The sequence below is a fragment of the Oenanthe melanoleuca genome, chromosome 2, assembly GCF_029582105.1.
Source record: "Oenanthe melanoleuca isolate GR-GAL-2019-014 chromosome 2, OMel1.0, whole genome shotgun sequence".
NCBI lineage: Eukaryota > Metazoa > Chordata > Aves > Passeriformes > Muscicapidae > Oenanthe > Oenanthe melanoleuca.
The window spans coordinates 107,986,655-108,013,412 of NC_079335.1; the positions used below are offsets into that span (position 1 = coordinate 107,986,655).

At 38.3% G+C, this 26,758-nt stretch overlaps 2 protein-coding genes across 6 annotated transcripts in view; both read left to right on the plus strand.

Moving 5' to 3' along the window:
* TOPAZ1 (testis and ovary specific TOPAZ 1) overlaps nt 1-1,679 on the plus strand; it is a 39,414-nt gene extending 37,735 nt beyond the window's left edge. Inside the window, exon 21 of the mRNA XM_056483484.1 lies at nt 1,475-1,679. Within this exon, the coding sequence (XP_056339459.1) occupies nt 1,475-1,534 (60 nt within the window). The 3' untranslated portion in view covers nt 1,535-1,679. The remainder of the gene's footprint in view (nt 1-1,474) is intronic.
* A 2,723-nt stretch (nt 1,680-4,402) lies between these two features.
* TCAIM (T cell activation inhibitor, mitochondrial) lies at nt 4,403-25,497 on the plus strand. 5 transcript variants are annotated; one of them, XM_056483496.1, is made up of 11 exons: nt 4,403-4,492; nt 6,461-6,536; nt 9,746-9,881; nt 10,416-10,569; nt 11,471-11,717; nt 13,351-13,473; nt 16,071-16,168; nt 17,791-17,882; nt 19,866-20,098; nt 20,590-20,721; nt 24,080-25,497. In XM_056483496.1, exons 2-11 carry the CDS (start codon nt 6,508-6,510, stop codon nt 24,303-24,305), a joined length of 1,470 nt encoding a protein of 489 aa, XP_056339471.1. In that variant the 5' UTR covers nt 4,403-4,492; nt 6,461-6,507; the 3' UTR covers nt 24,306-25,497. The 5 variants fall into 5 exon arrangements, with proteins under 5 accessions (XP_056339471.1, XP_056339476.1, XP_056339475.1 ...); XM_056483500.1 differs by lacking the exon at nt 4,403-4,492 and adding an exon at nt 4,499-4,607; XM_056483497.1 differs by lacking the exon at nt 4,403-4,492 and adding an exon at nt 4,659-5,087.
* The last annotated feature ends 1,261 nt before the right edge of the window (nt 25,498-26,758 follow it).

Consider the following 26,758-nt stretch of genomic DNA (forward strand, 5'->3'; position numbering starts at 1 on the left):
AGTGAGATTAGGATGGTGGCACAGGACCTCAGTGTTTGAAAAATGTCTCTCCTTGGGGTAGCGTAAGTCTCTTCCCAGTTCCTGCAGCATTATTGCAGGTGTCCTTTGCAGCTCTACATCATGAAAGCCATCATGACCTTAGTACTGGATGGTTGTGTGGAGGGTTTTGGTATCGAGGTATCCAGGGTTTTTCTCTTTGGGGAGGTTGCCATTCTTGGGGTTTATGGGGTTAATCTGACGTCATGAATCTGATCATTAGTTCAAGGCCAGGCCCTGACCTTTTTCAATACCACATCTCATCCAGTGTGTTAGGGAGTTGCAAGTGGAAGAGAAAGGATTGAATCGGATGACTACTTTCCTCCTGTGCCACCTGTACAGAGAACTGTTAGGATAGAGGCTCTTACCTTTTCACAGGGTATCATTCTTCTGTAGGGATCATCTGCCTGCCTTGTAAAAAATGGTAGATCCAGTACCAGTGGTACTAGATGGCATTTCTGTAGGAGCCATTCACCTCAGTCTTAGAATACAGTTGGCACTAGTCCAAACAGACATTGGATTCTGCCCCTGCACATTCATGAAGATGGTTCTGCCATTTGTAAGGGTATCCACCTGGTCAAATCCAACTGGATTCTGCTGATTCTACTTCCCAGTAGCTGAAAGACTGGGTTAGAAGTAGTCAGATTTCAGTCAGGTTTTTAAAGGGCTCTAAATTGATGGTCTTGCAGCAACTCCAGCATTAGTGAAAGGAGCAAGGAAGGTTGGAAGGTTCCAACAAACTAAAACTGTTACTAAGAAATGAAGTAATTGCGACTAATTACGACTTGTAAAATCCTTTGTGGCTTAATCTCCCTTGGAATTAGACAGAGGCTGACTCTCAGCTAAATCCCACGTTTCTTCAAGTGGTACCTGATGTGGCTAATAGTGTGTTTGACAGACATAGAAGGAACAACATTCTCTCTATAATCTATATGGCTTCAAAACTAGGGATGTTCTAGAGACAGCAGAATTTTTTCCTCTCTAAGCAACCTTGAATTTTCACTTAGATCATCCCCAGAACAAAACTCCAAATGTTGCTTTATTTTTCAGAAAGAGGTTAATCATTGACCTTCAAGCTTGACTTGGAACTGTGTAAAATTTTTGCAATGTTTTGGCTCCATGTCCTGAGTATCATCTTCAGCTGATAGGATGTAATCTCAGTCATGTTTTATATTAACAAGCAAAGCAAGCTCCCCACATCATTGCTCAGAAGTTTTGTTACAACTGAGGCTTCTGGTATTAGTGTCAATTTAGTGTTTTTCCCTGTATCACCATGATAAACCAGTAGGCGGTTAAAACAACTTTGCTGTTAAGTCCCTTATTTCACGTTTTTGTTCTGTCTGAGTCCGTGTGAAATACAATGCAAATCTCATCATTTTGATGTGTATCAGAAGGCCAGAAGGGTTTCTTGAGTAACATCTCTGTATTTTGGTTAGAGAAATTCCATGTGCCAAACAGGACAAAACTGTTGATTTTGTCCACTGTGGAATGGAAATGAACCTGAAAAGATAGAAAAAATATCCTGAAGAATGAAGTACAACAGAGGCAATGCAGTTTTGCAGAGCCAGCCACGCAGTAGACAATATCCATATTTTTGCTTTCTCTCAGTATAAGTTAAACTGAAAGAACTTCTATGTTTGACATTGGACAACTTATTTGGTATAATTTTTCATATAGGAAATAAAGTGTATGTTTACTTGTTTGCAGAGAGAGACAGGAAAATGTGCAAATAAAAACTTCGCTGTGCTGTGCTCAGTAGCTTGGAGTAGACAACACTGTGCTCCTTCAATATGCTGTTAGATGCATGAGAAATTCCCTCTGTGAAAATCTTCCTTCAGTTTTCATTGATTACAGACTATGCTCTTGGAAAGATTATTTTTGTTGGGTATGGACAAACTAATAAACAAAATAATGTGGTTTGGAAGACTTACCACAATTTTATTTCAAAATATTGATAATTTTGAGAATTTCAAAATGTGGGACAGAGGTGAGAAGCTGGAAAAAGGACCTTGATAGTTTTATGGTGTTTTATAAAGAGCAATGGGGAAAGAAGTGGGAGCATTTTGGAGTAGTTGTTAAGTTGTTAATAAATGTTTTTTAATATTTATATAAAGCATTGAAAATATCTGAGTCTGTATTATTATTAAATTATTTTCTTTTATTCAGATTCCTGTAATGAACACTCTTAGATATGCAACAAGATAGGCAAGTAGGGAAGTAGACATGGAGTTTAATATCTTGTAACCACTACAAGAGTCTAGAGAATGATATGCAGCATGAGGAGGTTAAGAAAGTGTGAAATCAGTCAGACTATGCAGTTATCACACCAGAGCACACAATGTAGCAAATGCTCATGAATAAATTGGGCTGAAACTCCCAGCTGTGGAGATGGCCAGCTTCCAGCTCTGACTGGAAGTGGAGGCTACAACCAGGGTTACAAGCTGTGCTCAGTTCACTGAAGAATTCAAATGGATGTTAGTGAGAGCTTCACTTGAGGAGAAGTAGTAAAATTAAATGTCTCTGCTATAGTAGTAGAAGTTTAATTACTAAAGTCTCAATGTTGTACTCCTAAGCTTAGTAAAATTTAGCCATAGTAAAAGCAATGATTCGCATTCCTTGTCCTTTCACATTTTCCAGATGTGTCTTGTGTCTGTGGTTTTATTGAAGAGGGTTTTTTGCAAATCCAGCTCTATATTTTTCAGTCTTAAAACTCCTGCATAACTTTTTTTTTTGTTTAAATTACTAGAATTATGTGTAGTGTCAGAATGATACTGACAGGATTGTCTCAGAGTTCTGGACCATAGCATGTGACAGGATTGCAGAAAATGATGCTATCTTTTGACCTTCCACAGACCAAGGACCAAAACGGAAACAACAAGTAAGGACAAAACAGTTCCAATTGCCACTTGTAGCAACTTAGAATTAAGTAGCAAGAATGTTTTAAATTCTCTGTTAGGACTCAAGACATCAAAACACAAAGTTTTCCAGCTGATAATTTTATCTGGTATAAAACAAGCTTTCCATTTGGAAATCGGTGCAGCTCTTGCTGAGCTAGTGGGACGTGTCCTGGGTGTGGATAGGGAATATGGTGACCAGATAAAGCCACAGTAATACTCCCATCAGCACAGTAAATGGTGATACTTAGATAAAGAGCAGGAATTAATTCCTGTGGTGGGGCAGGATAGGAGTGCTCTGTTTGAAAGTGTGTACCCTAAGCAGTGGAGCTGGTATCTGGCACTGGCAATTGCTGATGACCTCTCCCAATTTATTTTATTCCTCAACAAGTTAAAATAAATTTCAGGTGAAACAAACAACATGCTTTTCTGTTGAATAAATTAAATTTATTTTTCCATTTGCATAATTGTCCAGACAATTTGCTTACATAACTGATTGGCTTCTATTGGGAAGCGAAAAACATGCTGCACATTATGGAAATTCTGAAAATCCCCCAGGAGCTGTGAGACTGTTAACTCGATTTAAAGCTTCACTGAACTACAGATAGTTCCTAAACCTTGACAGTTCTCTTTTTAACCTTTTCTGGCTGAAAATGCAATAAATTGCATGCAAATAACTCCAATCCCTAATCTCCCTTTGTTCTCGAACACCGGCAGCAATAGGTATTTTTGCTCCGAGGTTCCATGTCCCTGTATCAGCTGCATTTTGACACCAAGGATCCTGGGAGAAAAACAGGTGTGAAAATGTATTTGTACATCGAGCATTACTAACGTAAGACATCATCTTAAGCTGTGCCAGGGGAGGTTTAGGTTGGACAATAGGAGGAGTTTCTTCACAGGAAGGGTGGTTAGGCACTGGAATGTCTAATGCCCGTGGAGGTGGTGGAGTCACCGTCCGTGGAGGTGTTAAAGGCTGAACGCGGCACTCAGTGCCACGGTCCAGTGGCCGGGTGGTGCTCGGTCACAGGCTGGACTCGGTGATCTCAGGTCTTTTCCAACCTGACTGTGTGAAACTGCAGGAAAGCAGCTCTTGCATTCCCCTCGGGACTGCAGAGTTCATGCCTGGTTTTTCGCCTACTTGGTGTTCTTTTCTACAGAACAAAAGGCGACCTAAAGCGCACGCAAGCATACGTTGCTCCCATCCCCTCAGCAAAAAGGCAGGCATTCCTTCCGTCGGGGTTTTCTCCTTCTGTATCCATGAGGAACCGCTGCAGGTGTAGCTGGACTGACGGGCGCAGCGGTCCCTGGAGTGGGAAGGGGTCGCTTCCCTCAGGCGCCCCTGAGGGGCGGGGCCTGCGGGGCGCGCGCCGGGGGCGGGGCCGGGGCGGGGGGAGCCCCGCCCGCCCGAGCGGCCGCTCAGCGGAGGAGCCGCCAGGGGGCGGGAGCGCAGGCGCGCGCCGGCCCCGCCCCCGGCGGGAATCCCCCCCCCGGGCCCGCCCCCTCCGGGGCCGTCGGCGGGGGCGATGGGGCCGAGCCCCGGCGGGCGCTGTCCGGCCGCGGCGGTAAGCGGGGCCGGGCGGGGGCCCTCGGCGCGCCGCTCCGCGAGCGGGAGGGAAGGCAGCGCGGCCCACCGCCCACCTGCGCGGGGGGTCCGCCCGGACGGCGGCCGGAGGACCGGTGCGAGGCCGGGCCGGGCGGTGTTGGGGGAGGTCGGGCCGCGTCGCTCGGTGCCCGCCGGCGGGGTTGGGGCCGCGGGCTGCCCGCGCGCTGGCACGCGCGTGGCGGTACGTGCGCGCGGGCACGCGCGGACCCAGTCTCGGCCGAGCTCGGCTCGGCTCGGCCCGGCCCGGCCCGGCCCGGCCCGGCCCGGCATCGGCGGCTCCTCATCCCGCGCCTTGTTCCTGACGAGGGTGCGAAAGGCCCGTGAGCCGGATCGCGGTCAGCTCTGCCGCCCTCTGGGAAGACCTTTCCTTTAGTGGATCTGAAGGCGAATTCTACCGGGGCTCTCTGTTCGGTAGCTAAAGTAGTTTGTGGTCGGACCGCTGCCGCTCATTTCCTTTCATGCAGCGAGCGAGTCACGTTCGCCCGAGCTTATTTTCTGAGCGCTGTCATCTCGTTGATTTTCACGCTGTTTTCTCCGCGCTGCCTCTAGTGTAGGTAAACACCTGGAACAGACAGCAGCGGGGGGGCGGCAGCGATGGGCGACCTCTGGTGCCACAGGCTTCTGCGACATAATTCATATTTCGTTTTGTTTCAGCGGGTTTGTCTTTGAGGTAGGGTGCAGGTGAAACTTAGTCAGACCCAGGAGGTTTTGTTTTTCAGCTAAGCGGTGTACCAATTTCCAAGCAGTTAATAGAGCATCTAAAGTAAGAAACAATGATGCTTTTGTCTGGTTATATAAAGCGTCACCGCGGATTAAGTGAGATTGTTGAGTTTTTTCCATTCTCTACCGAAATGCCTGAAGCTAAAATTACAGTGAGGGAAAACTGTTTTATGACCAGAGGGCTTGTTAATGTGTTTAACTTAATTTATGATTAGGGTTGTTGTTACAAACAGTGAAAATGACTTGGTTACTGTTTTGCCCACCTGTCTGAAAATCAGAAGACAAAAATTATCAAGTGTTTTGGGGTTATTTTTGCCAAGTATGGCTTTTTCCTCGCACTATCTCCCTTTAGTAAAAAATTAGATTCTTGGTTAAATACATTTGTATTAGTTATATGCACTTCTGAAACTTTAGGTGTTTTGCAGAGTAGGCATAGGAAGTGTCACGCTGTATCGGAACACTGATGATGGTTCTCTGATAGCTGTTCATCTCGGGTTCTTTAAAACAGTATATGTAGCAGGCATGTTATTTTGATGAGTGCAAAGTGTATTTAAAAAAAAATGCTTGAAAACATTGCCAATAGGGAGCTTACCTCATAATTCCTAATAATTAGGTGTATACAGGCACTCTGGCATGCCAAGTGGTTTGTCTCCTGTTGGCAAACTCTAGCCTACAGTTGCCTAGTGCAGAAGTTACTGGTAAGAATTGCTAATTCATTTTTATGAATGTCAGCAAACTTTTGATAAAGATTCCCAGGCATTGTTGTATGACAGTGATTTTCCCTCTGGTTTTATAATACCCTCCCATAAAGTAGTTGGTACGTGTTCTAAAGTATTAATATTTGCGTGTAGGAATTAGTAAAAGTTTATATGGAATTCCATGTGTTAGTCCTTAAAGAAAGCTTCTATTTGTTTGCTTTTTATATTCTTTGGAGTTCTTCCCTCACTGGAGTACCTTTAAATGTTCATTCTCAAATCAAGATGCTGTAACAACTCTTAATATTGGCAAGACTCACTGTTAGTAGAGGAAACTGGAAGCATTCTTACACAAAGCTTTAGGTTTTGTGTGTGGTTGCTCAAAGTTATATTGCTATTGTGACTTTAAAAGTTATCACCCAAGGTTTAGAAAATGCACTGATAAGTAACAGAGGAAAATAGCAATGTCCATTTCTAAGAGGGTTTTTTTTTTTTTTTTCATTTTTTTAAAGTGAGTTAGTGGATGGCTGAAATTTGGCTCAACCATTAAGTTGCTGAAATGTTTTGCTCCTTGAGAACCGTGAGAAGGTATGGCATGTTACTGATCTAATTTACCTTTAGCATATGTTTTAGTGTTTGCTTATGACTTGCATATTTGTGAAACTGGTTTGGTATTTTTGTTTCATGCTTATTTCTTTGACATTCTCATCTTTACAGCTTGAAGCTTTCAGCAGAGCATCCACAGTTGAAAACCCTCCAAAACCAAATGCCTCTCCTCAAGTGAGACATTAAAAAGGCTATCAAGAAAACAAGGGTTTTAAAATGACTTAATCATGAGAAATATGAATCTGATATCCAATATATTGAGTTATTGCATTATTGAGTTCTTAAAGCTTAGTGCTTCAAAATGTGTGAATATGTCTGTAACTATGAACTTAATTTAACAGAGCTTTTCAGTGCCAAAGCTATACGCCAAAAAGTTGAACTTTGGAGAGATGTGAAGAAAAAGGAAGTTGAAGGGACTTATTTAACCAATAAATTAAATCAGTCTTGGAGTATGATTGCATAATGTGTTCTAGCAGAGATTGTGTTTCATGTCTTTCATGGAGACGCTGTCTTCAAGGTGGTTGTGACCTTGATTTTAATACGAAGCCTGTCTCTGCTCTTCAGATCTAAATGAAGCTCTTGGAACAATCTTTGCTCCTTGTGAGTGAAGCCACAAACATCCTTCTTGTGTTTTCTCCCTCTAAATCCATTTTAATTCACTTACTTTGTCACTTCATTTGAAAGATGCCTCAGAGTTCTGTCTTTCACCTTCAGTGAGTGAATTCTTCCTTCTGTCACGCAGACTAATTTTGGCCTTTGAGCATTTCTCTTTTAAGCAAATTCAAAATAGACTTTTGGCTGGAATCCTAAGCCTTCCTTCTAGCATGACAATGTTGTTTAGATACAAAACAAGGGAACTAAAGTTAGCCATACTTGGCCATTTTTCATGTAGAATAACAGATGGGATTTTATGGTTAATAAACTCAGAAGTATGATTAATGGTTTCCAGGTATGTTGAACTTTTTTTCTGAACTACTGGAAACATGACGCAGTGTAGCTTGAGAGTGGATGTGGGAAATAGTGTACAAATAGGTGAACAGAGAGCTGAGCTCCCCTTCCTTCTAGCAGCTTGGTCTAGGAGGATGTGAATTTCTTGCATAGCAGTCAACTGCAATCAGAAGGGGGTAACTAGTTAGTTTACTTTTTTCCTTTGCTGGAAATACTTTTTTTCCTTTTACTGTTTTTTATCTGCTTGCTACCCGAAAAAAGAGAAAAATTTGCTATTTTTTCTCAGCAGGACAATTATTTTGTGCTTCCAGGTCCAAAATGATAAAGCATATGACCAAGTGTACTTCTTTCCAGAGTGCTTTGCTTCCTGTTTTGCCTAGTCTACTAGAGGTGTTTTTCCTGCATCACTGGGCAACTGTGGCATGATTTTGTCATTAAGAGCTTTCACTCTCCCTAATAGCATTACACTGCTTCACCATCTCCTGCTGTTTTGAGTAGGATCATGGGATGTGGTGATGACTAGTCTTAAGAGTCTCTGAGATGCAGCCAACAAGGAGGTGAAGTGTTTACCACTAGTATATTTTAGTGGTTTTTTTTATTTTTTGATCTTACATTTCATCTACATGCATGAAAATTGTTTTTAAGTCATAGCGGATTTGGAATTCCATCATGGGGTTTTTGTCCCACTTTTCTACAATAACTTCTGTTTTCAGCAAGCTGACTTTTAAGATTTACTAATTAAATATTTGCCCACCTCTTAGGCAGAAAAAATTAGTCTTCACTGCTTTCATGTTTCTAATTGAAGAGCTGGGAAGGTTGACAGAAAAAAGGTAAAGTAAGGGTCACTGTTTCTGCTTGACAGCTCAAATGTTGTCATTTATCATTTTCCAAAATAAAACATTCTGCTTATTATCTGAGCACAAATTTGGGGATTTTTGGATTTTTTTCAATTAATGATACCAGTTGGGAAACTCTCCCATTTCTGGGTCCAGGATGTTTATTTGGTCTAGGATGCTGGACAAATAGCTCTCTGTAAAACAGTCCTGCTAACTACGGTTAATAAAGTTATTAGTTTTATGTGAGTTGGAAGCACCTTTGTCTCTAATCTGCCGTATATTTTCCTATTTGGGGGTTGAATGATATTGTGAGGAGTGAAACTGCTTTGTACTGCTTAACAGAGCAGAGTCTCTGCCCTTCTGATTTGCAAACTAAAATTAATTTTAAATCACCAAAATTGGCCTGTTGAATTTGTTAGCTTGTGAAATCGGCTGAAGGTCAAACCTATTGTTCTATATCTCCCAGTTCACATTTTCTTACTGCTTTTATATATACATTCTTGTTTCTTAGTTTGCTAAACCTGAATTCTGCCTTTGAGCTATGGCAGGATATTTTGGTGGTTTTTAATGCAGGACTTGTTTTTTCTTTCCATTTCAGTCTTCTGTTACACAAATGTGCTTGTTACAGAACTGTTGTTTAATTTCTACATAATTGCAGGCATTCAATCATTTGAACTTTCTGAACTTCCTAGAACTTCTTCAACTTAACTTTTCCTTCTGATCTTAGGTAAAACAATCTTCTTCTCTTACCCTTAAATTTCTTTTAGTCCTGGTTTATTGTAATTCAGTGAAGATAAAAGGGCAAAAAGTACTGTCTTTTTACTTGATGTTTTCTGTAAAAGAGTATGTTCACGAAAGTCAATTTTTTTTTTTAATGGACACAAGTGTGGAACTCTGAAACTAATGCAGAACTTTTTTTCACTGAATCCTGATTGTTATTCCTGGGTAAAATTTAATATTCTTTTGGCACTGCTTTAAAAATACTGGGTTTGGCTTTTTAACTTGGAGGTTCAAAGGTATATAAGGGTTAGCTTTTAAGAGCAGCTTCAGCAATGTCTACAAAAAATGCCACTAGAGCCAGTATTTGCAATTTGAGCTACTTGACTGGGGATTTTTTGAGGCGTGTTTGAGAGAGTAGAGAGAAATTCCTGTACTTATTTACATGACTTGTTCAACCACTAGCATCCACCATTCCTCAAACCTGTTGAATTGGCACTCTCAAAACACAACTTTGTTCATCCCAAAGGGAAAGATCCAGAATTCAGACTCCTAATTTAAATTCTCCAGTTTTAAATTATTATACTTGAACTATGACTGTTTGCTCCATTCTGTCACATTTTAATGTAATTATATCAGTTTGTCACTTGATTGGTAGCATCATGCATAAATATTTTACTACTTTTTTAGGTTGTGTCTGGACAAGATACTGGTGCAGTGCGTTCTTCAGTCAAGAACTTTGTCAGGTGCTGATGCCATCAATGCTCTCAGACCTTTCTATTTTGCTGTACATCCAGATTTCTTTGGCCAGCATCCCAAAGAGAGGGTAAAACTACTTTAGTATACTTTCTTTGTAAATATTTCATATATCAAAGATGGAAACTTTCTAGTTTTCCTACTGTCAGAGAGACAAAAGTAATGTTAGAATTAATTATGGTTGGTACCAGAGAACAAAAAGATGCACTTCCTTAATTTTTAACAAGGATAGGTCCTGTAAAAGTCCCTGATTTGTTAATCATATTTTCTAATTGTTATAAAGAAAATACTGGATTCTTCCAGGCTAATTCCAGTACATTTTACTTTATCCTTTTGAAATGCTGTGCATTATATTTGAATCAATGAATTTCTTTAAGCCTGAAAGTCATTGGGCTTTGGAACGTACACAAATGTACAAGTATGTGCACCATATAAATTTATTCATGCAAGTAATTATAAATGCTGAGAATGTGAATAATATTACTGCTTGTTAAAAACAACTGACATTTTGTGAAACCTAATTCTGCATGTAAGATTAAACAGTTTAGACGAAATATGGCCAAATTTATAATTGTAATTTTTGTTTGTTTTTGTTTTAAAACAGGAAGTAAATGAAAACTCTCTGAAGAGGCTAAATGGTTACTTGGAGAACCTACAGAAACCAGGATTTCGTTCCTTTAAACCAACTCAGCTTACTTTTTATGTAAGAGAAAGAGAACCAAATTCTTCTAATGTTCAGGAATCCTTCAGTGCTTCAGGTGCTTTTATATTGGGTAGAATATATCTTCCTGTATTTTAATTCCTTCAGAGCATTGCTTACCCTTGTGCAGTCATAACGACTTTTCAACTGAACGATATCCTGTCAAAGTGTGAAAATGTATTAGATCAGGCAGATGGGACCATCCCAAGTAATTACACATCTTAAGCTTTAAAAAGCCTTGAAAGAATGAGACGTGACAGCCCTCAGGTCAAATTACAGTATAAGGAAGTAAAAAAGGTGGATGTAAATGATAATATTTCTGCTTTTAATACCATTGCCATGTTTAACTGTAGCAACAGTTGGGTTCTTGTCCTCTTTGCAGTTCATGTGTACTACACAATGTCAGGGCACTTGTAGAATCAGTAGGAACTTACTCTCTAAGCAGAAGCTGTATAATATCTGAAGTTTCAATTTAGTTCATTGTCTCTTATCTTTGAGACTACGAAAAATATTACCAAACTTGGGATGTTGGCTTTTGATTAACTTTATTCTACAAATTTGTCTCCAGCCAATATGCCTTATGAAGAGCTTTACCTTCTATAGTCTGACAGTTAGAACACCTGAGCAAATTGAGAGACCCTCATGCTAGAAAATAAAATCGTGCTGTTTTTCAAGAAAATGGTAGTGTTATGTCTGGTCTCCTTAACATAACATTTGAGCTGGATGCTGTCCTCTGCTCTTGAGGCAAAGCTTACTTTCTAATTAGTGAAATTAGGTCTGGTAGCTAAGTGATGAGACATAGTTAAACTACGTGCATGTGAAATTTTGCAGTGAGTATTGAAATAACAGTATCATCATGATTTCCAACTATCTGAGCCTTGTTTAGCTTCTTGTGTAAGAGGAGAGAAATGGGAATGCATTTTAAATAATTTTAATTAAATGATACTTGTTTTTTGCAGGGTTTCGAGCAGTCAGTTTTACATTACATACTAGGGATCTCCTGAGCACAGTATTAGATATTCTCAACTCCTGCAGTTTATCTACAGAGCATGTTCAGAGTTTGAATGTGAGCTCTCAGCCCCACAAGGAAGCAAAAAGCACAGTGAACAGACCTATCAAATGGGATAAGACTTATTATTCATTTACTGGATTCAAGGATCCTGAGGAGGAACTTGAGCAAGCCCAGAGAGTGGAAACAACTTTACTGTATGTAATGCTTTCATTAACTGAAATTTTGAAACCTAAATTGATCTTATTCTAATGCTGAGTTTTTAAAGGTAGGCAATAAACATTCTGAACAATACAAAACTTTATTGTCCAACATGTAATTTTGCCATGCTTTTTATAATTAGAGTTCAAGTGAGCTCCTGGGGTAACTACAGTGCCAGCAAAGCTGAAGCATTCTTGTCTCTTTGCCCAGCAGTCATGTTTGGTCAATCTAGTTTTGGTTGATCTAGTTTTTCAGATTTGTGGAATATTGGTGGCAATTCAAAAGGAAACAAGGGCTTCACTTGCTTCAAATAGCTCCTTACCTCTTACAGGACTTCTGTAACACAAACTTATATGGCTGTTAACTTTATTGTTCCTATTTCATTATCACATTCTGTTGAGGGTGAGAGATAATACATGAAAACTAAGGGTAAAAGGCTTTAATATATATAGTATTTTACTGTTGTGCTTCTCATTTGCTGTTCAGCAGGAAAACCTTAATATTTATGTCGATGTAATTATAAATGCTGAACTTGCATTACTTGTAGTATGTTTTGTAGCAAAGTTGGTGATTTAAAAAAATTTATACATGCTCTATTTGGGACACATTCACATTTTGGGGCCTTGAACAATTTTTTGGAGCAATGAAATTTAGGTGCCATTTGAAATGAGTGCTGGAAGGATCATCAGAGCAAAGTATGCACCTTGTCCTGCATACCACCTCACAAATAAAACTACTGTAATACACATACTTATAAAACACTTAACTGAAATTTAACAGCTTGAGAATATTTTTACTTATTTTTACACATTTACAAGAAATACCATAGACAGTTACATATTAACAATCTAGTTGTAATACATAGACAGCTGGCATCAGGCCTCCCTTTTTAATTGAGTTTGAATTTTTTTGCTTCAAATACAAATGAGAATTGAGTTATTTGTTTGCAAAAGTGAGAGTATGAAAATCAGTTTATACTGTGAACAAAGACTAAATCTCTTAAATAGTAACCTTTTCCTAGAAACAGAATTACCTACTGAAAGTCTAGACGTCCTCAAAGAGTCATGTTTGTCTGGTTGTGATTATTGGCAAAAAAACTATAAAACTTTGACCTGTTTGATCTATGTTCATGTCAGCTCTGTAAAAGTTACCTAACTTAGCCCTTTAGTACCACCTCCCATATTTGATAGTCTACTGTTATCACTTTGTTTGGGGGTTATTTGTTAGGTTTTGGTGTGTTTGGGTTTGTTTGGGTTTTTTTAAAGGCACATATGTGGAAATTCCGTAAATTAAATCACAGATTTCTGAAGATCTTCACTGAAGTCACACTGACTTGTTTCATGCCTTTTACACACGCATCTAAGTCTTACAGTTTTAACACTGTCAGTGGTTTTGATTTTCATTTCTTAGTCCCCTCCAAAGACATTAAGTGCCAGAGTTTCCTCTGTAGATATCTTCAGGTGAAGTGTTTAGCCATTCCATCTTCTATCCTGTTTTTAAAAAATCCCTTTACCTGATAATTTGACATGAAGCACTTACATTAGCAGTAAGAATTGAGTTAACTGTACTGCTTACATAATAGATCATATAGCAGCATGCTTCTACCGTTGAGTATTTTTCCTCTTTCAGGTCCTGGCTAGATTATAATGAAGCAAGTGCAGTAAAAAAGCTGAAAAAGAGTTTGCCGCTTAGAAAAGAATTAGAACGTTTAAAAATTGAACTTTCTCATGAACTCCAGCTCTCAGATATCAGGTAATTAATTAGATCAGTTGAACTTGGATTAAGACAGTCAAAGCAAGGAAGTTTTTGTCTAATACTATGCTGTGAACTTTAAAAGCTTATTTCAGCAAAACAGCTATATTTCATATATGAAGAAGTGTTACTGCACTGAGTATATTTCTAGAAGTATTGTCCTGGGACAAAAGTTTCCTGTTACAATCTGCTCTGAGAGACCTCCTGTTTGTAACTGAAAACATGGGCTTCAGTTGAAGCATACACAGCAATAGAACTGGTGTGTATGTGTTAGTTCGGGTGTTTTGCTGGTTAAAATTGCATTTCCTGAATTCAAGTTAATATCTACAAAGATAACTAGACAGGCAGTGAAAATGCAACTTTGCACATGGTGCATAATGACATCCTGTGAATGCTTAATAAAAATGTTCTTTCTTCTAGTGTTTAGTTTCTCACTCTCCAGAGGAGATTTGTTTGTTTGAAAAATATGAGTGCAGTTGGAGATCTTGATTCTTCAGAATATTTGCCAGAAAATAGTTAGCAAATTTTTTTTTAGTCTTTGTGCCTTTGAGTGAGGATGTTGTGAAGTGAGATATTCAGGGTGGGAAAAGTGGCAGCGAAGGTATTCACAAATAGAAAAATAAACTTTGGTGGATTATTTCAAGGGCTAGTCTGTTAGGTTCTATTTTCTTAACCAGGAAAGAGAGTTGGAGCTTCTAAAATCCTGCTTTTGTCCTTTCACCCTGCAAAAGACCCTGGTTTCCTTTAAGCTGAAGCCAGGTTTTTTGAACACAATTTCTAATTCTCTGTAACTGTGCTGTGGTGAGGGTTTTAACATTCTGAAACAGTCTTCAGTATTAAATGCGTAGGTTTGATTTTATTCATGGTTTAATTTTCTTAAATAGTTTGTTCTTCCAAAATACATTAAAATTTTTGTGTCCCATGAAGAGTTATTAATCTTCCATGAGTTACATTGTTATAATTCAGAAAAGGATGTGAGTGCTGGAAATCTGACAAACCAGTATCTTAATAGGACACTATTACTTGTGATTCTGGAGTCTCGTGCTAGTGTTCACAGAGATCTGAAAAATAACTGGGTCACTGGCTTTATTCCATGTATAAGTTTGGGTCAGATGAAGAAATGGCCACCTTTTTCAGCTGCCATCTGGTGCTGCTGAAAGCAAAATGATACTGCTAGGTAACAGTAAATAATTTGAATTACTTATATTATATTAAATTGCCTCACAAATGCTGTGGCATAGTGCTATTCTCTCAATGAGTGAGGTTTTGCCAGTTAGGTTTCCCTAAATTAGATGATGTGGGTGACCCCAGCCAGCAGCTGAGCACCCTCACAACCACTTGCTCATACACCCCCAGTGGAATGGGAGGAAAAAAATAGGAAGGGCACAAGCAAGACAATTTGTTGGTTAAGGCAGAAGTTTAATAGCTGAAGCGAAGCAAAACTCTTGAGTTCAAGCAAAGCAAAAGGAGAAATTAATTCTCTGTTCCCCATTGATGGACAAGTGTTTAGCCACTTCTGGGCAGTTGGGCCTCAGCATGTGTAATGCTTGCTTGGGAAGACAAGCACCATAACCATGAAGGTCTCCCTTGCTTCTCCTTTCCAAGCATTTATTGTTGAACATGACAAGGTCTGCAATATCCCTTTAGTTAATAGGAGTCACCCAGCCTGGCTGTGTCCCCTCCCAGCATCTTGTCCACCCCAGCCTACTTTGCTGATTGTGGGGGGGCAGAGTGGGAGGAAAAAATGAGACTTGGACGCTGTGCCAGCACTGCACAATAGCCAAAATACTGATGTGTTATGATCACTCGTAATAAAATATAAAATATGGGTGTTGTGAAGAAAATTTATTCAATTCCAAGCACACACAGTAAAATAAAATGTGAATTTTCCGCTTGGAGACAGTTTTATATCAACTAAAAGTATTTTTCCAATACACTGGGACATTTGCAACTTTGCAATTCAGATGCTTTTTGAAATTTGGTTAGCAATCAGTCTGATCAGTCTTTGATGGAAAAGATGTCAAAACTGTGTGTATTACAGCCAGCAAGGTAACACCTGGCTCTTGAATGGTTTAACAAAAATTACTCCCTGTAAAATACGAATAATACATAGCGAGTTTCTGTTGGAATCGTAGTAATGTTTTGGGCTAGAAACCAAAAAAAAAAAAAAAGAAAATAAGACAATGTCCTTACATATTGTATTTGCTCCTCTGGACAAACATTGCACAGTGTCCAAACAAACTGCATGCTCCATGACCAAATCAAATACTGGATTGTCTGGTGCTGTTTTCTTACTAACCCCCTCTTACTGGGGGTGAGATTTACAAGTTCTGTCTACCTAGTTTTATATTTATTTTTCCTGGTGTTGGTTTTCTTTGTTCTTTGGGACTCGATTTAAGAAACACTGGAATTTTATCTAGGCTTTTTATGAGTTTAAATAACATATGACTTGGACAGCTTTTGAGTAGCCTTTGCTTTTATTGCTTTTGGGATGCTACTTTGCTTGTGTTATAAGGCTTTGAGCTGCATCTCAACTTCTGTGATTTTGTTTTTAATAATATTGAGGATTAAATGCTTTCAATTACATTTTTTTTTAGGTGGCAGAGGAGCTGGGGCATTGCTCACCGCTGTAGCCAGCTACACAGTCTGGGTCGCTTGGTCCAGCAGCGACCTGAAGTATTAGAGAATGTTAAAGGTATTTCTGTTGCTTGTTTCATGTATCCTAGTATAGTATTGATTCAGAAATGAGCATGGGCCTTCTGTGACAAGGGAGCTCTAGTTCTTATTACAAATTCTTTTGATAACTGCAAAAACAAACTTGTCAGGCTTACTGAAAAGCTGGTTACACTTACATTTAAAGCTACAAGGTATTTTTAAAAGTGGTCTTTCCTTAGAATTTATACACTGCACTCAGCTTCTAGTTTACTTCTTAATAAATGCTAGTGGAGTCTGTTGAAGGCACTAGACTTAATATTAGCAATGAAAGTAAAAAAATCTGAACTGAACCTCTCAAAGGGAGGAGATAGCAATAGATCATTGCCCATGATAGATCCAAGACAAAAATGTGAGTAGGTCTCTAACCCTAGCAAGGATTTACTAGAATACCTTTAAAATGCTACTGCTTTCTTTTCTCATGTGTGTTCCATAAAATAACTATATTAATGTCGGTATTTTCTCAGGAAAAACTAAAATTCTGTAAACCTGACCTACCATTCTTCTCATACAGCTGTTTGACCTGTGGCAGTAGCTGTTTCCTCTAATTGTAATTCCATATTTTATACCTGTCTGCCGATACTCAGTTTTGAGTGGCTTTCATTTGAGGGTTCACCTAATCCTTTACCAAAAGACAGAGCAGGAAGGACAATGAGTAGTAGTTTCAAATTGTATCAGATTTCAAATGAATTTCTTTTCCTGAGCATGCTAAAGATTGAAAGTATTAGAGAAGTCTGTCTTGTGAACCTGTCGTAGTCTCCATCTTTGAAGATACTTAATAATGTGCTGGATAAATACCTGTCAGTAATTATACAAGTACAGTTGATGTTGCCTTAGGGTACAAGGATGGACTAGATGCATTGAAGTCAGTGTTGCTCTTTCTTTGAGATTGTGGAAAACTGATTTTTGAGAGCAAGTGCTTCTATTTAAGCCTTGTCTTGTGGATTAATACATCACACTGAAGACTTTTGTGGAAGCTTATTTTGATAAATATTTGCCTGTGATTTTACCCTAAAGAATTCTTGAGGATCTTTGTACTCAACTTAAAAAAACATACATTCAAAACTGATTTATCCCCCTAAAAATCCACCTAAAATTAGCCTTTTATGTTGTCTCTGTTTTAAAAAAGAATGAAAACATAATGTCCAAGTGTTTCTTACAGCTTGCATGTTGCTGAGAGTTCTGAAATAGAGTTGAATAACCTTATTAATAGTTAATTCAGCAACTTTTAATTTATGTATGCTTCAAGCATATAGCATGTGTGTCCACTTTATACATGATTTGTACAGATTCTTTGAGATTTTTTTATTTGATGAGATTTTCTCATATTTTAAAATCAGTCATAAGAAAGAAGTTCAAGTAAATAAAAATCTATCGAATTCAAACAGAGAGAAGGCAAATGCTGCGTCAGGTTTGTATGTAAAAAATTCTTAAACTGGACTTTTTAAGAACCTTTCAAAATATTGAGAATAGGAGAAGCACCTGCTCATATGTGTTTGTGCTGCAGAAATGTGTTGCTTGTGACGTGTTAGCAGCCTGGTTAAGTCTTTAGTAAAGAATGATTGCAGTAACCCAAATCAGTAAAGAGCTTTGTTCAATCTCTAGGACGCACGGTGGTATTTACAGACCGCTCGGGTATGAGTGCAGCAGGTCACATAATGCTGGGGACCATGGATGTTCACCATCACTGGACCAAAGTAAGAAGATTTCAGATTAAATGCAATTGCCCTTTGCTGGGACATCCTTTTTAAAACTATAAACAAAAATGTTAATAGGTGCAAATAACTGTTGAGTGATTTAAAGCAAACACTTAGCTAATGTGTTTAGCATAGTGGTGTACACTGCATTTGAAATTTAATCTGTGTGTGCAGTTACTAATAACAGTCTTTGCTAGATCTTTGCTTTCATTAGTAAGTCAGTACTACTTCTGATTAGATATAAAGAAAACTAATTTGTTATGCACTGTTCCAGTCCTGGCAGAATACTTGGTGATCCATAAAGAGCTCATTCCCATGAAGAGCTAATGGATTTTTTCCCGATCTTTTGTAAATATGAGATTTAAAGGGAGTTGTGAACTGATGATTTCAGTCAATGCTGCTAACCAGCTCTGTCACTCCCTTTTATTCTTTTAGGCAGCTAATGTTGCAGAATTTTATCTTTAGTAACTATGTCAATTCTGCTGCTGCTTGTGTAAAGTTCAGAGTTGATAAGATTTCTGACATCCTAAATTGTATGCAAAGGACCAAAAACTAAATATGTAGCATTATCAACATGTCACTTGAGGAATTTTTTCTTTCATCTCGGTTACTGAAACATTACTGATAGTTCTATCAAAAAATATTTCTTCATAAAGGAGATTATTGGTGGAATTTAATAGTTGGAAATTTCACCCTGCTGGAATATCAGAATATTCTATTTCTGTATTCCAGTCAGTGAATAGTATGAAAAGTTAACACTCAATCTTTTTTTGGTTGTGGTTTGAATTTTTGCCTTTATATGTTTCGCTTAGGGGGGGAAAACAAACCATGGCTTGTTAGTGTGAACAATTTACTAAGAATTTAAACTATGAAACTAGAATTTAAGAGAAAAATTCCTGAGATTTGAGTATTGATAGTCATTGCAATGAAAGTGTTCTGATCATACTAAAATAAATGTTGACTTCCTTGAAAAGATAAATGCTTCATCTTGCTAGCCTTTGCTACGGATTTTTCCAAAGCCATCATAAAGCCACACAAAGTGCCATGCAAATGGAACAATGTGTGTAGTTAGTTATAGTGATTGTATTTGCTTGGGAAGACAAAAGAGTGGTATATATTAGAACCTGAAATCAAAGGCTTTTTATTTTGAAATGCACTGAAGATCATGTGAAATGTTACACAGAAAATCAGCGAAGATCTTGATGAGGTCGGTGAGTCAGTTTCTAAAGAGTATATTTGTCCAATTCCGCCTCATTTTAGAAAGTAGTCCTAAGTGCTATTGCTTTTTGTTACTAATTACTAGAAGAATGAAGCAGTACAATATTGTCCAAGTCAGTCTGTAAAATGCTTGTTCAGAGCTACAATATTTAAAGGAATTTCACTGTTTTTCTCTCTAACAAATGCAAATGCCAAACCAAATTTTTTTGTGCCAAAAACCGTTCTGATTCTACTATCAGAACTATCTACTGTCTATTCTGCTCTTTTTCTGGGTTTCTAAAGAGATAGTTCTGAAATCACTTGACTTGTTGCAGCAGCAGCTTTTTTTTGTATGAAAAACTACTTTAAAATAATATCAACAGAGTAGATGGTAGGTAGTGACTACTGTATGAGGAATAACTTTACCACTGTAACTGTGGTGATAAATATTTTATATAAGCATGAGGTTATATATTTACCTTCTATCTGAGATTATTAATTTCTGAATATATAGAGGACATCCATCCATGGTTTTATGTCCTTTTGGTACCTTTATTTTATAAATACAGAAACTACTTAAAAGCTTCTTGGATTATATCGTGTCCCAAAATGTATATACTTGATATTTCTCACCTGTGGTATTCTTTGATTTTTTTTTTTTTCCCCCTGGGTTCCATGTTTACATTGTTAAGTGTCTTTTTTATAGTTTCTTGTTATTTTTTAGTTTATTAGAATTAACATTTAAGCTCTGTAACATAGAAAATGTTTGTTCATGTGTATGCATAGATTTTTGAGAGACTGCCAAATTATTATAAGCTTCAAAAAAGGCTGCTGCTCTTGGAAGATCGGATAAGCCAACTCCTGGGAGGCATCCAAGTAATATATATTGAAGAACTGCAACCTCTGTTGACTCTAGAAGAGTACTTTGAGCTTCTGAACTCTTTTTATAATAAACTACGTGACAGCCGACTACCTTTTCATCCTCGCAGTCTGCGAGGCTTGCAAATGATTCTGGAAAGGTAGGTATTGGCAGGGAAGGTTGATTTCTTCTTTTACTCTTTTTGTTACACTGCTCATTGCTCTCAGTAAGAAGAAAAGTGATATAGTCTCAAATTTTCATTATGTCAAGTCTTTTTGTTTCTGAAGGTTTTAAGTGCATTTTTTGGGTTACAAAGGGATCAGACTGAAGAAAATCCTGCTTAATTTCATTCAAGTTGGATTCAGAGTTCTGTCTATTTTAGAGTGTTCTACTGGGTTAAATCAAAAGTTTTGTGCTGTCATTATGATGTTCGTATTTTTTGACTATTATTGCCAGCTGCTTTCAAAATTTAATTTTAAAAAAGAGTAACCTACTATATTTATCTGTTCTCATTAACCAAACCTCATAGCTTCACCAATTATTATGATTAATTTATATTTTTTTATCTTTAGATTTTTTTCTGAAAGTAATTTATATAAATAATTGCATTAAAAAAAATATACCTTGTTCTTTACTTCCATGGTTCATTAGTGACAGATATGCACCAAGCTTACATGAATTTGGACACTTTATGATCCCAACGGTCTGTGATCCAGCAGCTCTTCAATGGTTTATTTTTGCCAAAGCACAGGAAGCAAGAGAGAATTTGAAAAGAAAAGAGGAGTAAGTGTTCATGTGACTGTATACATTTAGCTCTTTAAAATCTTTGCATGTTCTGTTTTTTATTTGGAGAGGGAGCAGAATTTTAAGGATTCATACCATTTGGTGGAAAAACCCCTTTTGTTTCTAAAATTATACTTTACCCATCAGCTTTACTAAGTAAAGAATTACAGCATTAGTAAATGCAAAGTTATTAGAAAATACCCTCTTTCAACTTGGAGAGACAATTGTATGTCATTCAGAAGTAAAATATCTTTGCTTACAAGACAAAATTGCATAATTCTTTTTACAATCACATCCCCAAAGAAGAGGTGGAAAACACCTTCTTAATGAATAAGAAATGCAACAATCTTTAATAAGGTTAATTAAAATATGACAAAAAAGCAGTGAAATCTAAGTTCAAAATAACTGAGACCAACTAGAGAATCATTATTTCTAGTTGTTGGCCAGTTAATTGAGAAAACTATTAATTAGTACCTAACAAGGGGAAGAAAAAAAAATGGGAAAGAATGGTGAGAGAAACACCTTGTTGGTACTCTCTCTCACAGATGTGAGACAAGAGCGACTATGATAGAGAGTCACAGCACTAAATATTAGGGCCATGCTCTGGAATATCCATCAGAACTATGAATTTGTTTCTTGACCTTGTACCCGGTATGTGTCCTTGAGAATGAAGTAGAGATACTGGGTTTTTTTAATAAAATACTGTTACAAGTAAGTGGGTGGTACTTGTTCTTTCAGAGGACGTTATTGCAACTTTATTTTTCTGCTTTGGAGACCTTTTCTTGAGTTGTTGAACTATCGTGAATGTATACATGATGTATAGATCCAGATATGTTTCTGTGAAATTGTTTTAGGCATGAGTCTTGCTGAAGGCACTGTGATTTTAGCTCTGTTAAGACCTCATTACTTGGAAAGATATGTTTTGCAGGTGGACTTCAGTAAACATGATTTTTTGGGATTTTTCCACAACCCTAGTCCATCTTGGAAATTAGATTTTTGCCATATAAATTGTAATTACTGAATAGTTCTCTGTGTAACTATCCACATGTGACAGCTGGGAAAGTATTGTCTGTAGATTTTGGGAGGGATGTTGTAGCAAATGTATGCATTTGCATCTGGGTAACTCACTCTCCAAAAAACCTCACACTACCACACTTCATAAAGACACTAATCCAGGAAAACCATGCCCTCAGAGTACAAGCAGCTGTGTTGTAAGAATGTAGGAGCCAAGATGCATATCTTGTGTGCTGGATGATTGCCGGTTTGTGTGAAATAGTAAAGAATAACTGTACTGAGTGACAATGTCTGTCCCCATCATATATTAGCTTACAGAGAGTCTTTATGGATGGGGCAAAAAATGTGGTGGGCGTTTACTCAATACTTCTTCCCAGTTTCTGTCTGACTGCACTTGTGAAAATACTTGAAGCTGGAAACATCTCATGTTAATAGCATTCAATAGACTTTTTATTTCTCCCCCTCTTGTCTTATTACTTTTTGAGCCAATTTGCATTTTGTGGCTCCAAATAGCAATGGCAGCAAATTGCGTATTTGAATCACATAAGGCATTTGTATGTGAAAGAGGGAGGAGGTGTTCTGTGATTTATGGACCCACAGCCTGATGAGTTAATTTGTCATTCTTTTATTCTTATGTGATAGGAGATACAAAACAGTCATTCTGTATCACCTCTGCTTCTGTTTTGTAGCTGTCTCATATTTCCTCTTACTTGCCTTTTATCAAAGCTGGAAACTCCTTTTCCACTTAATGCTTCCTTGGACTCATTAACGTCCTTCTGATTTTTCTTAGCCTCATATGGTGGTTAAAAAGGCCCTAAGATAAAGGAAAATACTTTGAGATGTACTGGCTGTACTTTGCACATGGACTTGAATGTTTTGCATGCAGTAAACAGCATAGAGTGGCTGTAATTCTGACCTGCATGCACAAGGAAATCCAAACAGTGCTGCTCCACAAAGTTCTGTTGTCTTTGTGGTTAATGTCAGTCTTCTAGTCATGCAGGATTCTCCTTCCCATGCTTCTTTCAAGTATCAGGTTTGTGTGGTGATAAAGGTGTAAACCTCCCTGTGGAAGTGACAGAAAACAAACCTGCAGTTCTCCAGCTAACTGGAATTCCTTCAAGGGAGCCTAGGATTTCACAGAACTGGAAAGCTTGGTGCCTAGGTATTTGGGAATGCACTCAGGAAGGTGGCATGGAAATTACCTGTAGAGAGGACAGGCTTGCTGTAAGGTTAACTCACTGGCTTGGCTTATTGCTGACTGCCAGAGTGGGCTGGGCTCTTGGGCAGTGATCTGAGTGCCTCAGCAGAGCTCAGTGCCATGCAAGTACACAGAGGTCCCATCCTGAGCTCTGGAGAGTAGTGGCAAGGCCACACAGTAGCATTTTCATGTCAGGCAGATAGCCTCAGTAGTGACGTCTGTGCTTAGCTTGGGCTGATTCACAGCCCAGTGGTGCTGCTGCTTTGTCGCTCCTCCCCTGTCCAGCTCAGGGTCTGTGTGTAGGGCAGCAGTGGTGCTGTGTCTGCAGCCAGGCTGGCTTGGTAGTGCAGCTGTGTTCGTGTGGCACAGTGCCCGAGCTGGTGGGGCTGGCTGAACCTGAACTGTCTCTTCATCAGTTGATCAGTCACAGCTCCAGTGACTTAATTAAATCTACACATTAACTTTCTTTCTCAGTAGTTTGGGTTTGCCAGGTGGTGTCTTGTTTCTCTGAGGTGAAGGAAAGAAATCATTTACAAGCTTTGCATTCAAAATTCATAGAATCATTTAGGCTGGAAAAGACCTTTAAGATCATTCAGTCCTAACACATCAACAAAGTTCTGCAATTGGGAAGTTACTAACACACTTATTATGCATTAGTTTACTTTACCTGTCAGTTGTTGGTTTTGATTACATAAGGAGTACTGGTTTAATTAAGAGTAATTATGAGCATGATTTTATGCTTAAAACCTAAACTTTCAATATTATTTAAGTATTTTCATTCCTTACTTTAAAAATGAAGCCTCGCAGAATTTTTATTATTGTGTTTTTCCCAGTTACTTAGTGAGCAAAAAGATGTCATGGCACAGGCTTTGAAATGTGAGTCCATGGGCGTGGGATGCCCATAGTCACGGAAGAATGTTCACTCTGACTTCTGAGATGAGACACATGTGTCAACCTGCACAAAAATCTCAGCTCCAGCATAGCTGTATATGAATTGGCACTTTTTTTTACAAGCATATAATCTACTTATTTCAGTATTTCTTGTTTTAATACATGTTCAATATATACTGAAATGCTTATTTCAAAGTGGGGGTTTTAAGAGATGAAGTTGTAACTTTGCCACTGTGTGTTGTCTCCATTTGCTAGGATGATGATTACAGAGAAAGAGCTAATCAATACTTCCACGGAAAGATTTTCTTTGGATCGGTTGTATAAGGAGCCCAGTGTTTCCAGTGCACAGATGATAGATTGTTGTAAAAGGCTGCTGGAGGAATCGTTGCCCTACCTGCAAGGCATGCACCTTTGTGTTTCACATTTCTACTCTGTGCTGCAGGATGGAGACCTGTGTATACCTTGGAACTGGAAAAACTGAGGGGTGTATCTGATAATCAGATGAATTGTTTTATTTTCTGTAAGAGGTTATAAATATAATTGTTTTTGAGAGTAAATTATTGAAATCTGTATTTTGATATCAGTATTCAGTTCACAAATTTTCTTCCAACTGCTGCTGAGAAAGGATTGCAGTCCTAGACAATTTGCACAATGCACAGTATTGATAGTCCTGAGAAAGACATCTGTACATTATCCATACTACTGTAGGAGTCCCAGTTTATGGTTACAGTTGTGAAACCGCATTTTTGTAGTGAATTCTGAAAATACATTAAATTGCAAGTCTGCAAAAATGTGCATGTGTGTTTTTAATGTACATGAATATCGCCAGATAGATCATCTTAAATAAAGAGTTTACTACTCCAGCCTGACATTACATGGTATCTTAAGGGGTTCATTGAATGCAAAAGTTAAGAATAGAAGTTATCTGGTAGCAATGCTGGCATTTCATATTGCTGCCTATCCCTAAATTAGAAAAAAACAAGGGAAAAAACATTGGAATATTTCTCCTTTACAGAAGACAGCAGTACATTAACTTGGAGTCTACAGCAGAATTTTACATGCTGGTCCAACACTGTTGCCTTAGAATTCCAAAATGTATCAGTTATACTTTAAAGTACTTCAAAGTTACTTTAAAGCAGATGTCATTTTCTTTGTTTTCCGGCATTTGCTCCATAAATACCAACAATCCTCTTTACTTACACTGTAGCAGGTTGCAAATCCCATACACAACAGTTAAACCCAGAGGAGTTTAATGTGACATCTAAGGAAAGGAAGCACTGATTTGTGTGGGATTGTCTGCAAGAGTAAAGTACTTCTCAGTAAGAACAAAAGGAGTTTGCAATATGGCAGATGTGTGGATCCTTATTGGTACTTTATTCCTTGAAAAAAAATGAAATAAAGTGTGAATGCATGTCAACGCTTTTTCATTTTAATATATGCCAAGATGCATATTTAGATTACTGCTTTGTAACATATCATTTGAGAAAGACCAACTGCTTAACATTTCTGGATTTGGATTTACCATAACTGGCAAAAAGAAAAAGAATTACTGAATGCTTACCTGCCTTTTATTTTTGTTCGTAATGAATGGGGAAATTGGTGTGGTTCTCTGTTTTCTCCTGTTAGAAGACTCAGTATCAAGTTGTTCATTAAGATGTCAAAGAAAAAAACCCTACTGTGTTCTCAAAAATGTCTGTTTTAAAATGTCAGGACAGAGGCTGTGACTTCCTCAGACCTTCAATCCAGGGGATTTACTGGCAATGCCTGGAGAGGTTTTGAAGATGAATTGACAGTTTCTTCTAAGTAGTTAACTTCCATGGCAATGCCCTCCCTCAGTCCATCTAGCACTGCTGATGCTCTGTGTCCTACCTCTGCTAAGCAAGTGAGCCAGTCCCACCAGCTGTAGCCCAGCAATATTCCCTTGTTCAGCTCTTTGAAAGTAGGGTGGTTTTGGGAATAAAAAGACTGTATTAGTGTTTTGATTTTTTTTTTTTGCTTGAGTTGAATGACCCCTTATAGATCTTGAGGGAAGAAGCATCTGTCCAGTTTGACTGTAGAGTAGGTGATAAAAGGTCTAAGGGAAGGTGAGTGGATGCAACGAGCCTGAGGTGATCCTGTGAGGACTGACACTAGTGTCACTGGAAGTGACTGCACCTTCTCTTTGCAGCACAGAGCAGACAACTGGAACTGGCTGGAGAAGAAGACATAAAGAACCTTTATGAAATAAAGCATGGAATGTTTCTCAAGTAATGGACACCCTGATGTTGAATGGGGGTTGAAGAAGGTGAAGCTTGACAAGAGGGAATGGGACCGATATTAAGTATAGAAGCAGTGAGGCAGTTGCTGTAAAGCATTTCTGGTCTGGGATGCATCTGAAGACTCTCACTGTTCCTTCTAAGGGAAAATAGCCAAAATCCTTTGGCAGAATGTGTCAGTCCTTAAAGGGTAGCATGACAACTTTCCTGACCCAGGCTAGGGTCTTGGGTCAGTGCAATAAACCAGAGTTGCAGTGCTGCCACCCTCCCACCAGGGAGATGGTTGTCACATGCCATGGGAGTGTGCCTTCTCTCATCTGTTGTTTTTTTTTTTTTCCTGAGTTCTGAAGGTAATGATTATGAAATCTCTAAAACTGCTCTGAGGTCTAGCAATATAAAAATGAAGTTTGAGTATAGGTCAGTAATTCAGCAGTGAAAGGTCTGGGTTTTAACTGGTTTTTTATAGCCCACTTTCTGTAAGTTGGTTTTGCTGCTGAATGATCAAATTGCTTTTACAGACATATGGGCCTCTTTACATTCTTTAATGTACTTGGAAAAACAGTGCTTAGAAAGCATGTTGTAGGTGCTTATTTGGTCATGTTTGATTTATTTTCAAGACCAAAAGTAACTTCTGTTATCCATTTAGGTAAAAGTATATGGGTTAAATCTGTCAGAATTA